This window comes from Pseudorasbora parva, chromosome 14, assembly GCF_024679245.1.
Source record: "Pseudorasbora parva isolate DD20220531a chromosome 14, ASM2467924v1, whole genome shotgun sequence".
Classification (NCBI taxonomy): Eukaryota; Metazoa; Chordata; class Actinopteri; order Cypriniformes; family Gobionidae; genus Pseudorasbora; species Pseudorasbora parva.
In genome coordinates, this window is record NC_090185.1 from 36,694,733 (window position 1) to 36,711,761 (window position 17,029).

General features: G+C 40.2%; 1 protein-coding gene across 4 annotated transcripts in view; it reads left to right on the plus strand.

The window, feature by feature from the left end:
• The window catches only part of arhgef3 (Rho guanine nucleotide exchange factor (GEF) 3), a 137,043-nt gene that overhangs the window by 113,453 nt on the left and 6,561 nt on the right, over positions 1–17,029 (plus strand). For all 4 annotated transcript variants that reach the window (XM_067416324.1, XM_067416325.1, XM_067416323.1 and 1 more), the window contains 6 exons: positions 937–999; positions 1,350–1,446; positions 7,094–7,170; positions 8,953–9,210; positions 10,928–11,098; positions 14,962–15,148. In XM_067416324.1, coding sequence (XP_067272425.1) covers positions 937–999; positions 1,350–1,446; positions 7,094–7,170; positions 8,953–9,210; positions 10,928–11,098; positions 14,962–15,148 — 853 coding nt within the window. The remainder of the gene's footprint in view (positions 1–936; positions 1,000–1,349; positions 1,447–7,093; positions 7,171–8,952; positions 9,211–10,927; positions 11,099–14,961; positions 15,149–17,029) is intronic.

Genomic DNA, 17,029 nt, shown 5'->3' on the forward strand with positions numbered 1-17,029 from the left:
TAGGCAGCAGTAGTCAGTCTCTATCAAAAGTGCTCCAAGGAAGGAACAGTGGAGAACCGGCCACAGGGTCACGGGCGGCCAACGCTCACTGATGCACGTGGGGAGTGAAGGCTGGCCCGTGTGGTCCGATCAAACAGACGAGCTACTGGAGCTCAAACTGCTCCAGAAGTTAATGCTGGTTCTGATAGAAAGGTGTCAGAATACACAGAGCATCTCAGATTGTTGCGTACGGAGCGGCATAGACCAGTCAGGGTGTCCATGCTGACCCCTGACCCCGCCGAAAGCACCAACAGTGGCACGTGAGCATCAGAACTGGACCACGGAGCAATGGAAGAAGGTGGCCTGGTCTGAGGAATCACGCTTTCTTTTACATCATGTGGATGCCGTGTGTGTGTGACGCTTACCTGAGGAACACATGGCCCCAGGATGCACTATGGGAAGAAGGCGAGCCGGCGGAGGCAGTGTGATGCTTTGGGCAATGTTCTGCTGGGAAACCTTGGGTCCTCCATCCATGTGGATGTTACTTTGACACGCTCCATCTACCTTAGCATTGCTGAGACCATGTTCAGCCTTTCATGGAAACGGTATTCTGGTGGCTGTGGCTCTTCCAGCAGATAATGCTCCTGACACAAAGCACAAATGCTTCAGGAATGGTTTGCGGAGCACAACGAGTTTGAGGCGTTGACTTGGCCTCCAGATTCCCCAGATCTCAATCCAATCGAGCATCTGTGGGATGTGCTGAACAAACTTTTTATATACTTTTTATTTGCGTCTTTGTTTCTCTACCTAATATTTTTACAAAAATTACAAAAGCAATGAAAATCCGGGTATTCTAACCAGAATATCTACAAGATGCATGTGATATATTTATTTTTGTACCTCTTGCTGAAGTTCCTCTTTCTTTTGTTTGTTTCTTTCCTGTCATCTGTTTGTCAGGCCATCTTTGAGCTGTCTCAGGGAGAACAGGACCTGATTGAGGACTTGAAGCTGGCTAAGAAGGTAAGAAGGTTTCACCCCTAGCTCTTTGTTTCTCCAGCACAGGTGTTCCCAAACTTTTTTTGTCAGCTCAGTGCCTTTGACACTAAATATTTTTCTTGAAGTACCTCCTGCTTAACATTTCCATAATTTTAACACATTCTACAATTCGTCATTTAATTAATAAGCTTTAAATCAACTCACGAACCCTCGTTTGGGAATTCCTGCTCTAGCATATGTGATTATATCATGTTTGATTCAACATTCAGTTCTTAGCTTTACATTTTTCGGTAAGATTTCCAAATACTTCCTCATTTCTGCCAGAGTAGATTTGATTGTTTGGGTGTTTTCTGTCTGATTGTGTTATATCATAGGCGTATCGTGACCCCATGCTGAAGCTGTCGATTATGACGGAACATGAACTCAATCAAATCTTCGGCACGCTGGACTCCCTCATTCCACTGCATGAAGGTGAGCAGAAGAGGATGCACTCTTTCATCTGTGTGTGTTCTTGCGTGTCCTAACCCAGGTGTTTTCAAACTGGGGTCCGGGGACCCCCAGGGGTCCTCCAGAAGGGTCTAAGGGGTCCCCAGAAAAATTTCAAAAATAATTAAGAGGCCATACTCTTGACTTGGTGATCTCTAACAGCTCATGTGTCACAGTTGTACACCTCTGACTTTGGGCTGTCTGATCACCTGTCTATTCTTTTCAGTATGGAACTGCCTGACACAAACACTACCTCTACAAACTTCTCAAATGTAACAGTCATTCAACTGTTCCAGTTTCGACTCACCTCTGTAATAAGTTTCTTGACTTTTTCAGCTCCAAGATTGATAACCTCCGTAAATGTATTATTTCTGCTCTTCCTTCATCTCTTCCTCTTATGATTACTGCTGAATTTTCCGGTACTCTTCTCTCACATTTCTCATCATTGGACTTACCTTCATTGTGTAACGAGGTTTCTAAAATGAAAGCTGCCACTTCCATAGTTGATCCTGTACCTACTTGCCTATTCCAATCTTGTTTTGCTACCTTATGTCCTGTTGTACTGAATATTATAAACGATTCTCTGTGCACTGGTGTGGTGACAACATTTAAGACTGCTGCTCTGACTCCTGTACCAAAAAAAGGACACAAACCGTGACAATTTAAATAGTTTTGGTCCAATTTCCAATCTCCCCTTTCTCGCCAAAATTTTAGAGAGGATTGTTGCTACTCAATAACACGCCCATCTAGTCTCAAATAATCTTTATGAGCCCCTTCAATCGGGATTTCGGAAATGTCATAGCACTGAAACTACATTAGTTATGGTCACTAATGATCTGTTAGTGGCTTCTGATTCTGGCTTACTCTCGATTTTAATTCTGCTTGATCTTAGTGCTGCTTTTGACTCTGTCGGTCATAATGTTTTACTTGTTCGGTTAGGATGTGTTTTTGGTGTGTCTGATACTGCACTAAGCTGGTTTAAGTCCTATTTTTCTGGTAGAAAGCAGTTTGTTGCTATGGGTGGTTGTAGATCTGCTATTGGTGTAGTACAATCTGGTGTTCTTCAAGGGTCTATCCTGGGCCCTATACTTTTTAACATGTACCTTTTATTCTCTGGGTCAACTTAAATCCAAGGGTGATAGGGCCTTTTAATCAAATGCTCTTAAACTCTGGGACTCCCTACCTGTGGAGATAAGGCAAGCGGAATCACTTAAGCCCCTTTCACACTGCGTTTCCGGCAAATACACGGATAATGTGTCCCGGCATTTGTTCTCGGGCCGCTAGATTTGGTCCATTCACACTGCCAGCGAAATACCGTAATATGTGCACTTTTCACACACAACCCGTAACGGCCCCGGATGGAGTTGACACGTGACATCCTGATGTGACGTATAATGGCGAGCGATCTCAGCTTCAGCGCGGATAGTAAGGAGCTCCGTGGTCTCGACTTGTGTCCAGTTTGCGCTCATTTCTGCTTGTTTAATTTTAGTTTCTTTTGTAGACGAACACTCTCTGCGTTTAAAACACAGACTAGCTCTTCTGGCACTGCAGGGTTGTATTATTGAAAAAACAAGCTCTAGGAGTCGCACGATAACTACGTACACGTTGCGGCATTAGTTTCGGCTTTTGTTCACACAGCGCTCGTCCCGGGTCGAATCCCGCAATGTTACTAGGTCCCCGACCCGGGTTCAATTCGGTAATCAATCCCGGGACGTGGTTGCCTTCACACAGAAGGCGACCCGGCAATGCTCCGGGAATATTGCGGGTCCGACGTGCAGTGTGAAAGGGGCTTTAGTGTTTTTAAATCTGCCCTGAAAACGTATTTGTTTCGGGTAGCTTTTGTATAAATTGTTTTCAATTGCCGTATTATTGTTATTTAATCCTACATTTCATAATGTTTGTATGTTTGTATTTTATTACTTTTTTGCATGTCTATGTTTTGTGGAGCGCTTTGAGATAAAGGCACTATATAAAATAAAGTCTATTATTATTTATTATATAGTTTATATTATTATTATTATTATTATTATTATTATTAAAAGACAAAGCAAAAATGGATAAAGTCTACCGAACAATCTAACCGTTTTATTTCTAAACGTTTCTCTCCTTGGTTTCCATATACATTCTTTTCAGAAATGTATATGTTTGCTTAGTATTTTTCTAGTTTGTTTTTCTCACTGTAGTCCCCTTTATCTTGCTCACTGGGTTTGCAGAGCTGTACATGAGCTGCTTACATACATTTATTGTGAAAGTTGCTTATACAAGCAATTTTTTATTGAACATGTTCTTCTTCAGGTTTATTCGTCCAATATTAAGTATAGCCGATTTTAACTTTAATAATAATTTTCTATTTTAAATGTCACACTTACTATTTATCTAACAGTTTAAATGTTTTTTCATACATAAAAAATATATAGATAGATTTAAGGTGGTCCCTCATAAAAGTTCATCATATTTGGGGGTCCTTGGCATCATAAAGTTTGAAAACCCAAGTCCTAACCAGACACAATGCAATACATTTACATTTATCCAGAGTGAAAAAGCAAAGCTGTGCAATCTGACACAATAACAGCAAATCAGAACACAAGTACTCAAAATTGTACAGTAAGCCCATCATGATACCACTTATTACATGACTGCTTGTATATGTAAAATGGAGATTGTAGAAGTAAGTGCAGAAGATCTAAAATTACCACCTTGTCGCTCCAACGCAATATTCATGTTTTCATCCAAAGTTAACGTATGTGCAAAATTTAAATATTGCATAAAACATTCGCGAATAAAGCAACGTTTTCATCTCGTGTTCAAGAGAACAAAATCACTTCCTGGGAAACTGGCCCAAAATATCAGTTATATAAATGCATGTTTGGGACCACAGTCACTTGAGACTAGCCTGACAAGCCAGACCCACATCAAGATGTTTGGTCTGGAAACTCACCATCGACAGCTCAATCCGAGGGGCGGATAAACGGTTGTCTTTCAAACTCCCTCTGCACGCGATAGGATAGCGGTACACCAACCAGAGCAATGAAGGTGAAAAAGAGCTCGCTGACAGATTAAACATTCACCGTATCCGGTCAGCTAAACTCTGAACACATCTTCCCTTTTTAAGAATGACTTCAGTGCCGTTCTTTGTTCTTTTCTCAGAGAAAAGCTTAACTCCAAGTCTAGCAGAGTCGCGGTCAAAGCTGATTCGAAAGACCGCCGTTCGCCAGTTTCTGTGTTTACTAGAAGGACGCAAACGCAACTCGGCCGTCGTCATTATGGCCCCGCCCACCGACTATACACGATGTGATTGGCCCGGCAAGAGTTTGGCGATTACAGCTCAGAAGTGTATTGAGAGTTCCTAGACCAGGGGTTTTCAAACTGGGGTCCGGGGATCCCCAGGGGTCCTTCAGAAACTTCTAAGGGGTCCCCAGAAAATTTCAGAGAATAAAAAGACAAATCCATAATGGATAAAGTCTGTAACAATTTAATTTCTAAATGTTTCTCTCATTTCTTGTTGTATAAATACTTTCCAGAATTGAATATGTTTGCATCGCATCGTTCTATCGCCCCATATCTCGCTCACTGGGGTTCTAAGGCAAGAACGTAAACTGCTTGCATACATTTATTGTGAAATTTGCTTATACAAATAAGTTTTATTTGAAAATGTTCTTCAGGTTTATACATCCAATATGAAGTATAGCCAATTTAAGTTGGGAAACAATATTTTGTATTTATAAATGTTACACTTACTATTTATCTAACAGTTTAAATTTTAGGAAGGGGGTCCCTCATAAAGGTTCATCATATTTGGGGGTCCTTGTCATCATAAAGTTTGAAAACCCCTGTCCTAGACGACACTCGCAGGCAGATTAGATTTGCTGCCGCTAGGGTGTGTCTAGATTTCTAGGCTAACTTGAGACGCTTCTTGGAGGGAATTAAAATAATTTTTTCATCCTGATGACAGACTTTGACTCAGGCGTTTCAGAACCACCAACCCAACATTTGAGATGCTTTGATGAGATTGGTCCACGCTAAATCTACATATTCAACACTCCACTTTTAGTGCTATTATAATAAAGTAATGGAAGCAATTGGGAACAGCAACTCAGCCACAAAGTGGTAGGCCACAAAAAAAAGCACAGAGCGGGGTCAGCTCATGCTCAGACCTCCAAAACTCCTCATGGCCTTCGGATGAGCTCAAAAATAGCATAGAGAGCTTCATGGAATGGGTTTCCATGGGGGAGCAGCTCATCTAATACTTACATCACCAAGAACAATGCAAAGCATGGGATGCAGTGGAGTAAAGCAAGACGTCACTGGACTCTAAGTTTGGTGGAGGGGGGATTTATCAGAGGGGGAATTATTTTTCAGGGGTTGGGCTTGGCCCCTTAGTTCCAGCGAAAGGAACTCTTAATGCTTCAGCATACAAGACATTTTGGACTATTTCATGCTCCCAACGTTTTGGGAACAGTTTGGGGATTGCCCCCTCCTGTTCCAACATCCATAAAGCGAGTTTGGTGTGGAGGAACTTGACTGGCCTGCACAGAGTCCTGAGCTCTACCCAATAGATCACCTTTAGGATTAATTAGAAGATCCTTATTGGGATCCCTGGCAGAAATCTCCAGAAGCTGCAGTATGTTCAAAAAAGCGTCTAGCCTTCAAGGTCTCTCTCCTTATTCATCCAGCTATCCGCACCTATCTCAAGGAACTCCTCACCACACAAACATCCACACGTAACCGCCGCTCTGTTTCGACTTCTCAGGACTCCCAGGACCAAACTCCACACTGTGGAAGATCGGTCTGCGGTCTGCGGTCTGCTCTCCCTGATAACTTGCAGATCCCACAGACAGTAGATGCTTTTAAACGTGATCTTAAAACCCACCTTTTTAGCAGAGCTTTTGGTTGATTTGTTACTTCTTAATTATTATTTTTTCAGTTTTCATTTTTAATTAAAAAAAATTGTTTGATTGTTTTAAATCTGTACACTGTAAACAAATAAATAAAAAAAAGGCAAATTTTTAACTTTTGCTGTACAATCGACTTGGATGTTTACGTTTTTTCAAATTAAATTATGTTAAACTGACTTTACAAAATTAGTTACATCTTGTATAACTAATAAAAAAAGTTTTACATTTCTTATTTAAAAACTTATTGGGATAATTTAAAACAATGTAAAAACATATATTGCCATAACTTATTGAACATATAATTTTTTACAGTTTAGCAATTTGAGATTTTGTTTAATATAAAGTGCGTTACAAATAAAAATTATTATTATTAATAAAGTTCATGTCCATGTAAAGGCAGACATCCCAAAACTTTTGTCAATGTAGTGTATCACTGTCCCTTTTGCTCATCTCATGGTCAAAGCAGGAATGCAACAAACTCTCCTTTCTCCAGTGCTGACAATAAATGTCCAGCATTATATGACACTGACCTATAGTTGATCCAAAAATCAATATCTGCTGACCTAGATTGAGAAACTCTTCAGGTGGCGACTACAGAAGTGACATTACAGCACCCTTGCCCAGGAGCAGGGTGGAAGACCTCTGATCTTGACCAATCCTCTGTCAATGTCATATGTTTTGTCACACATGAACTTAGTGCCAAAAAGACCCAAGCTGTTTTTTTGTGATCCTTGCAGATTTGCTGAGCCGGCTGCGAGAAGCCAGGAAGCCGGACGGCTCGACCGATCATGTGGGCCATATTCTAGTAGACTGGGTAAGATCATCTCACTGCCATGCTGTATTTTCAGGCCTGTTCTCTCTGATGAACACCGATGAAAACAAAATCTTTAGCTAAAGGCTGGACTACACTACACAAGTTTTGCACAGGTTCCTGTGCCAATTTAGAGTCTAGTCGAGTCTACACTATTTGCCGGAAGTCAGACACAGTCTGCAGATTTTCTCATGATTATATCCAGTTGCAGGTTATCAAGCATGTTTGACATTTGGAGTGAACATTGTTTTCATTTGTCATGCATCTCAAGGTGAAAGTGAATCAGTTTTCTTTCTGCTTTTGTTCCAAAACCTTTCCTTTCTCTCATCCTTGAGGGAATAAAAAGCTTGCAGATCAGAAACCAGACATTTCGTTGGGTTACCAGAAAAACATGGTTACACAATTGTCATGTAAAAATGTGTTTATGATTTTGTGATTGATTTTTTTCTGAGGAAAATGTTAGGATTGGATCAGATGTGAGCAGGACTGTGTTCTTCAGAAGCTCATTGGTCACTGCTTTGACCATGGGACCTTACCTGTATTTCATTTACATTTATGCATTTGGCAGACGCTTTTATCCAAAGCGACTTACATTGCATTCAAGGGGTACACATTTTACATTTGTCAATTCTTGCTTTCCCTGGGAATCGAACCCATGACCTTGGCGTTGCTGGCGCCACGCTCTACTGTTTGAGCTACAGGAAAGCCCGGTTTTGATATTTTTAGATAGCCTGTCGTGGTCATACTCAATTCTAGTCAGAATATGAGTCTGATGCTCCATTGGGCTGTGATTATGGGGCGTGTTTTACACAAATAATCTGCCAATGGGATAAGAAAAATAATCTTGTTCTCTGTTTGAATTAAGATTATTTTGCTTACCCCATTGGCAGATTATTTTGCTTATTTTAAGCACAAACTCTCTTAATTTTGAGTTATTTGTTCCCAAAACAAGACAATTACTTTTGCTTGTCTAGTAAATACTTCTTGTTTTAAGAATTTTTAGATATTTGGACTAGAAACAAGACAAAATACTAAGTAAGAAAAGCATTTTACAGTGTGCTAGTGCAATAACAAGTTTGTGTTTACTTGTGCAAGCATCTAACAGAATATTAATTGAATAACAACTGAAAGTCAAATATAAACAGGTAATTTCCATTTACTCTAATACACTGTATGTGTATATATATATATATCAATATATATCAAAATCAACTTAAATTGAAAAAGCACATTCCACTAATAAGATTAAATTCATCATAACAACTACTGAAATACTATGTAATATTGTTACCATCATTTTTTTAAAGTAGATACTGTGAAATATTTTTACAGTGATAATTAGTGTGTAATTAAATTTTTACAGTGTGTAATTAAATTGTGTTATTAAATTACAAAATGAATGTAATTGTTGTATTACTGAGGTAAAATGTGTATTCCAATTTGTTACTAATCATATTAAAAGGAAATTGCTTTGCATTGATAAAGTAATCCAAACCATTTTTATAATGTGTAACTTATAACGGTAAGCGATTACATTTCCAAAGTAACCTTCCTAACACTGAATGTGTGTGAGATTCAACACATTCTTTCTGTTGTGTGACTGTGTGGAATTTGTTTGAATTGTCATAAATGTAATTCTACTTCCTGTCATTGTAATTCAACTTGGGGCGAAGTCCATTTCAATTCAATTTCCAATTCATGAATTGAATGGATTGCCAAATCTGAAAATCTGAATTTTGCACAAGCCTGGTGTTCATGAAAACCTCTCTTTGTTTCTCATTGTAGCTCCCTTGTCTTGAAACCTACAACAGCTACTGCAGTAACCAGGTAGCAGCCAAAGCATTGCTGGACCATAAGAAACAGGACCATCGGGTGCATGACTTCCTCCAGCGCTGCCTGGAATCGCCATTCAGCCGCAAACTGGACCTCTGGAACTTCCTGGACATCCCGCGCAGCCGACTGGTGAAGTACCCGCTGCTGCTCCGAGAAATCCTCAAACACACACCCAATGACCATCCGGATCGGCAGCACCTGGAGGAGGCTGTGAGTCGCTCCTTCTCTGCGCTTACACAGCAAGTCTTTGAATTAAAGGAACTGTAAACTGCGCTGTTACTACCTCGCTAGTGGAAAAAATTATTTTGTAGTCTTTATGTTGATTTTTTTAGTCCTGTTTATATTTTTGTTACGGTTAACTATGCGAAGTGATATGGAACTGTAATGTGGTCGAGAGAGCTGCCTGGAACTACGTTCGCTGTGCGTTTCCCAGAAAAGAATTGCACGCCTCAGAACGTTCATCATCCAATCAGATTCAACCATTCATCGTAGTATAATAGACATTAAGAAATCATGTTAATTTCAAATACTTTTATCACTGACAGCAGTAGTCCGGCCGGGACTTTGTCATTTGAAAGTTGTTGTTGCAGCTCAACTGATGTTGACATGTTATGATTTGGCCTGAAGCTCCGCCCTCCACCTATCAGCTAATAGTCAGTAGTGCTTGGGCATCTGGGTTGCCAGATCTGCTCTAGTTACCACAGCTGCAGATCTACAAACGGTCCTGCTGATCCTGCAGCCAATCTGGCAACCTCGAGTCAGGGGGAGGGGGAGAGGGGATAGTGACTGCAGTACCAGTTTTGGCCACAATCTTCCATACACTTCCTTTAAATTAAATCAATTTACTTCTGAATAATTCTGCTAGTTTACATTAAAGGTGCACTATGTAGTATTTTAGCAGTACAATATCCAAAATCCACTAGGCCGGTGTTATATATTTTGTTCAGTTGAATACTTACAATATCCCAAATGTTTCCAACTATTTGTAAATTGTGAGAAAATTGCTATTTTAACTGAGGACAGGGACGTTGCAGCATTGCATTTGAGGGAGTCGCCTGTCAATTGCGTCATATCTGGGCTACCCTCGGTTTCGGCTTTTATTTGGCAGGAGCGCTTTACTCTTAGCAGTGTGAACAAGTGAACGCATGGAGTAACGTCATAACATCGTTTTAAACACACTTAAATGTATCTAATATGATAAACAGAGCTGCTTTACCTCAAAATCATAACCGGAAGAGCGGATCAGTGCAGGCGCCCGGCGACTGTCTCCCGTCCCTTCATAATAAAAGTCCCGGTATTTGCGAGGCGGGTATTTGTTTAACAATCGCTCCAGCAGCCGTGCTCAGCTCCACAACACTCGGTCCTGCTCTGCTTTAGACTACAGTAACGTTAATAACCGCATGCATGAACATGATTTCTACCCTGAGTCCTATTTTCCACCGGCTGTGATGAGAAGACCACATCTCCCAAGATGCTGCGCTCACATTTTGCGTCATCAAACTACACATTTGTTTTGAATAGGCATCCTCCAGTGGACGGAAAGTTGCATAGTGCACCTTTAAATCTGCGTAGTGTGTATTGACCTAAACAAATGCTGAATAGGCGTAAATATTCAATTTGTTTAACATTCTGTTAGTTCTATACATTTTTTTCACAGACATCTTTCTCTGATATCTCCATCCTGCTTTCCGTTTGTTCTGATGTCTGTGTATTACTTTGTCACAAGCACTGTACTGTACACACTGTGAGGTGTTGGTTGTTGGTATTGGAGCATTTTAATGAGTACGAGTACGAGTACACGATGCATCCCTAACAAAAATTATTAACCTCTGGCACCCGTGGTTTTTTTGTACACAACTGTGAGACGCCAAAACCTAATGCCGTCTCACACCAGTGACCTAATGGTGCTGCTCTTTGGCTTTCACAGATTAACATGATCCAGAGCATCATGGCTGATATTAACACACAGACGGGCGAGTCGGAGTGCCGTTACTACAAGGAGCGCTTACTGTATCTGGAAAGTGGACAGAAAGATCTATTGATCGACAGCTCGCGGATCCTCAGCTGCCACGGAGAACTCAAGAACAATAGAGGAGCCGTAAGAACTTCTCTTTTTTTTCTGTCATTTGTCATTCAGGCGTTGGTGGTGGGGAAAAAAGAGCCAGATATTTCTAGGATACTGGCATCAAATCTTAAAAGTATTGAAAACATGTTCAGTATTGTCAACTAGATAGTTTTAAACGTCCCGTTCTTCACATGTTTTCGAAGCTTTGATTGTGTTTAGGTTGCGCAATATAACATGAGTTCATGTTTCGCGTGTAAAAAAACAGTATTTTTCACACAATTGACTTATCTGTACAACGCTTTTTTACCTCTGTCCTAAAAACGGTCTGATGATTTCCTTGTGCTATGAAGTCCCTCCTTCAGAAACAAGTAACGAGTTCTGATTGGGCCAGCGCTTCCCGTGTTGTGATTGGACAGCAGCTTAGTGTACTTTGCCCGGAAAGGTCCCGCCTCTTACCATAACGGGGAGATGCAAGCGCTGAATGCGCGCTCTTCTCCACGTGGGAGAGCAACGAGACCACGCCCCCTATTTTGCGTGTACTTGTGGGCGGAGGGTTAGTCAGCAAGCTGTTCTAGTGACGTCATTACAGCAGGAAGTGCAGCGGTGTAGTCCAAACCGGCCGTTCGCTGTAGGCTTTGAAAGGGAACTTCTGCTAAATAAAATATCTCGCTTGGCATTGAACTTTGAGCTTTATAATTTTACAGGTATTATTTATGCTCCAACAGCAACATTACACACTGACTAAAGTTTGAAAGATGGAATCGCGAAGAACGGGACCTTTAAAACAAAATTATGAGGATGTTTATTGCAGTTTAGTAGTGACAAAATACATAAATCACTGTGGGTTCGTTGGACTCTTAATAAACTCAAACCTTTTATCCTATTACACTCTCTTAAAAAAATGCTGGGTTAAAAACAACAATTTCTGGGTTATTTGGCCACCCAGCGCTGGGTAAATATTGGCCCGAACACATGCTGGGTTATTTTTACCCAGCGTGTTGGGTTTTATAAATTAACCCGTTTGCTAGGATGTTAGTGCTGGGTCAGTCAATTTGATGTTGAAGGTTTTTCATTGTAAATAATACAAATATTGTGCCATCTCGTGTGCCAGACAATTAAGTTTCAACCCGTCAAAACACACTAGTGCACTTGATCAACAGTAGTCATGTCATGACATTAGCCATGTCAATTACGCAAAAAACTCCCATATATTGCACACACAAAAATTACGTTCACATGAGGTGGTTTTTCAGGCAAATTGAAAAATGTTGTTTCTTAAAAAACTAAGTTCGGGAGAAGCACGTTCAAATGATCCTACCCAATCATGATGTCATTCCAACCAGCTGTCAGCAATCAGTAATCAACATGTCTACCAATCAGCTCAAGTGGAGGATCACATAAATACCCAGTCAACTGACCAATGTTCCTGGACAAAGTTTGCAGCATCCCTCCACCACCCTGTCTACCTCATGCGCATCTGGTTAACTTTCCTAACCAGAAATACGGGGGGAGTACTCTGGGTTCGGGCCAAATACGCATACCATTTATTCTATCTGACTTATTTGTATGTGTGAACTTGTAAAATAAATATTTTGCAAAACTGCAATGGAAACAGGTCACCTGGCGTACAAAAAAGTCGATCAATCTTTATAAATAAAGCTGTATGTTTGGACAGAAGACCTGTTCTTTATTAAACTGACAACAGAATTACAGGAATACTGGATTATAAACAAAGAAATGCCACAAATTATCATGAAGAACACAAAAACACACCTTATACGCTTATAAGTGTAAGGGGCTTTTTTGCCATTAATGCTTAGATAACATGCTTACGTCTCCTGTTAAAAATAATGGCTAGTGCAATGGCTGGGATATACATAAACCTACCAACATCAGTGGCATAATTTTTGGAATTACTTTTTGCGAGAAGAAAAAAAATGTTTTAGTCGCATAACATCGGTTTATGGAAACTGTATTTTTGCTATAGTTTTTTATGGACATGTCTCAAAAGTGTTGCACAAATCTGAAATGGAAACGCGAAGCGCACGGCAGCAGGACAAGCGGTGAAACTTCCCGGTGTCGTCGGCTGATTGTTCGGTTCGCTGTGACTGACGTAAACAAAAACTGTAAAATGTAAGACTACAGGCATAATAATTTGACAGGCATACACTTTAATACAAATTTTATCTTCATTTAGCAAGTTATTCCTCAGGACATTTTCTCTCAGAACAAAACAGAAAATGACCATTGACAACTATATCCAGTTTTAACTGGTTTGGCGCAGACTACCCAACATAGGGTTACACTGAACCAGCGCTGAGTAGGTGATGACCCAGCAGCTGAGTTACAGAAAAAATACCCAGCAATTGATAAAAATGTTACAAATAACCCAATAAAATGACCCAGCAGCCTGAACCCATCGTTTGGGTTAAAAACATCATTTTTTGGAGTGTGCAGTTTACCAGCCCTAATGTAAATGAAGTTACTCCTGTTGTAACTGCTGTGGTCTGTATGTTAATGTAGTTCAGACACCTCTTCATTTCCCTCAACCGTTGCCATTCTACAAATGATGACCATTTGCTTAGGATGTGATCCACTCAAGTGGTGCAGAAACAGTGAAACTGTTGACTTTGTTCCTCTTTATGATAATTAAGCCCCGTTGAGGAAAGAGCATGTTCATCCACCTATCTTTGAGTGAAATCTGGGTCGAGGCATTCTGTCATTTATTACAATATTCATGAGAACTGTGCTTTGTTTTCTGAGTAGGTGTGAAATAGTCTATGCCTAAAACTTTTTGATTTAATCAATTTCAAACCCTCTCCTAAATGGCGAGTAAGAACAAAATAAACTAAAAATAACTGATTATTGTTGCATAGCTGCATCAATATGAAGAGCGTTACATTAATATGAATGAAGTTCAAGTGCCCAGTCGAAGGGAACACTGATCACCATAATGGTGAGTTCAAACTAAAACATTTTAGGAAAATCAACGTCAATTTATGAAGTCAGGTTATGTGATGCTCTTGTTGTATTGACACATATAAGATGACTTTGGGAAATGAGTGAATGCAAACAGAAGAAGATAACAGCAGAAGGGCAGGACATGAGTTACAATAAGAATTGCCCTGCCTAAAAATATTTTTTTGCTTGACAAAATGGCCATCAAAGCAATCAATTAATCTTAACTTGGGTTTTCTAAGTAAAAAAGGAATAGTATGTGATTAGTGCATATTACTAGGTTTTTACAACTAAGTTAAGACATTAAGTACAGTTAACTAAAAAGTGTTAGTTAGAACAACTAACTACGTTCGGTTTTACAATTCACTGCGGTTTCCAGCTGAAATGAACACCAGCAGTAAAACACCAACAAACGTGTATTCCTTTTCACACAAATCATGAATACAAGGTGAGATTATGGATTAATAAACACTTATTTTTGTGTGATTCCTTACACAATGCTATGTTAAGACCACAAAACACCTTTACCATTTGTAAACTAATGCATTTTGATGTTTGCATCACATAAGCAGTATGTGTGTCTTTTCTGACCGTAAACTTGCTGGGCAGATCACCTGATACAGCACTGCAGTCGGATACGAGTCCCGTTAAACACGAGGCACAATAAAAGAGAACAAAGACTTGTAGAAAAAGCTGAAATGCCACGGTTGCTTCAGCAAATGTTTTAAACTCATCTCAAGTTTGCTTTGGTAACACCATCAATTGGGTTTAGTGTGCACGTTTGAGCTTTCTCAAGAGCCAATGAGGTTCATTCTTGTGTTATGCAGCACGTTTTTCATAGTTCACCATTAAGTTAGTGATTTAACGTGCATTAAACCTTATTAAGGAATTATACTCTGTAACAAACCAAAAGTCTCTCTCACTCTCTCGTTCTGCAGAAGCTGCATGTGTTCCTGTTTCAGGACGTGTTGGTGATCACTCGGGCCATCACACAGAATGAGCAGCTGTGGTACCAGCTTTACCGGCAGCCGATCCCGGTGAGAGAGCTGGAGTGGGAAGACCTGCAGGACGGAGAGATGCGCGTGGGCGGCTCCATCAGAGGAGCCTTCAGCAACCATGAACGGAGTGAGTCAGAAACTAATACAATTTCATCAAAATCAATCAATCAGTCAATCTACTTTATTTATGTAGCGCTTTTTACAATGATGATTGTTTCAAAGCAGCTTCTCAGTGTTAAACAGTACAATATTGCAACAAAATTAGATTTGGCTGTACAGTCGTCCTGGAGAAAACAGTGATGTTATCAGCTTATTTTAATTTATCATATAGTGACAATGTGGGCAGATCAGTATTATAGTTTATAGAATTAAATAAAACCTAATTAACTATTTTTATTTGAATATTTAGTTGAATAAGTTAGATCATAATTTTAGTGTTATACTTTTAGTGTCCCCAAAGTGACAAAAACAGCCAGATATTTAAAATGTGGAGGCAAAAAAGAGTGAAAAACTATACATGCTTAAACACCTTCCCTTAAAGGACCACTCCACTTTTTTTTTATAAATAAGCTCATTTTCCAACTCCCCTAGAGTTAAACAGTGGTGTTTACCATTTTTCAAACCCATTCAGCCGATCTACGGGTCTGGAGGCAGCACTTTTAGCATAGCTTAGCATACATCATTGATTCTGATTAGACCGTTAGCATCTCACTCAAAAATGACCAAAGACTTTTGATATTTTTCCTGTTTTAAAGGGAGGGTGAAACACTCAGTTTCAGTCATCTCATGTCAATATTGAGTACCTATAGAGTAGTATTGCATCCTTCATATCCGCAAAAAGTCTTTAGTTTTATCATATTTATAAAAGAAATATAGGCTGTACCGAGTCTTTCTGGAAAAAAACGAGTTCCTGGAGGCGTATCGTGTGGGCGGAGCTAAAGAATGACAAGCGCGTAAAGTGGTGACGTCCTCAAGCGTGGAGAAACCCATCGCTATCTCAGCTAATATAGATAATGATCCAGAATCAAATCTGAGGCAGAAATAAATGGAACAGGAGAAACAGGACGTCCGTCTCTGTGTATGTACTGTATTTAGTGGCCTGTCAACATTTGTGTGTCTTTACTCGCAGTTTATGGGGACATGATTCGGTTTATGGACTATTGTAACTTATGCGACTAGACCTTAGAAGTAGCAAGCAAAACGGTTTTGCACGTCAGACTAGTGTTATGTTATACAGAACAACAATGGAGTAACCGTTAGCGCATTTGAATGACGAAGCACACGATCGTGTCGTTTACTTATGTTTACTCACGCGACGATAGCCAACAGCACAGACATTTGAAGCAGTTTTACTCACCGGCTGCTTCCAAAGCAGGACCGAACCTTTATCGCTGGGACCGCTCCGTCAAAAACACACTTCTTTGGTATGATTTGGTGAAGTCCTGTGACAGCAGTGGCGTGTAAATCCACTTTGAGACGCGACTGAAACAATGTTGTGAAGCTTCCCGTCATTTCTGCGTTCAAATCGGTTCAAATGCAGCGCTGCCTTCCCAGAATGCTGTGCTGAAGCGTTGAAGTCGCTCGACGTCACCCATAGGAATAAAGTGGAGCGCGGCGCGCCACATAAGTGTTCACGGACGACTGGATCTGTATCTGAGAGTGTGTTTACGGCGTGCATTTCCTCTCTCGCTCTAGTCACACGCGCGGACCCTACCGGGAGAAGAGCCCGTACGGCCCATACAAGGACCTTCTGCTCTATTAACGTCAAGCCGACCCATACTCGAAAAAAAACTCTTCAAAACTTGTGAGAAACCGAAAGGATTATTTTTAACACAGAAATACTCCATCATCAAACGTCCAACATTAGTTTTTTAAACTTTGTCTATGTTTAGGATGGGAATCCAAGTCTTAAAAAGCTCAGTATGCATGAAACAGCATTTCACCCCCTCCTTTAAGGAAGTGTATGGAAGATTGTGGCCAAAACTGGTACTGCAGTCACTTTCCCCTC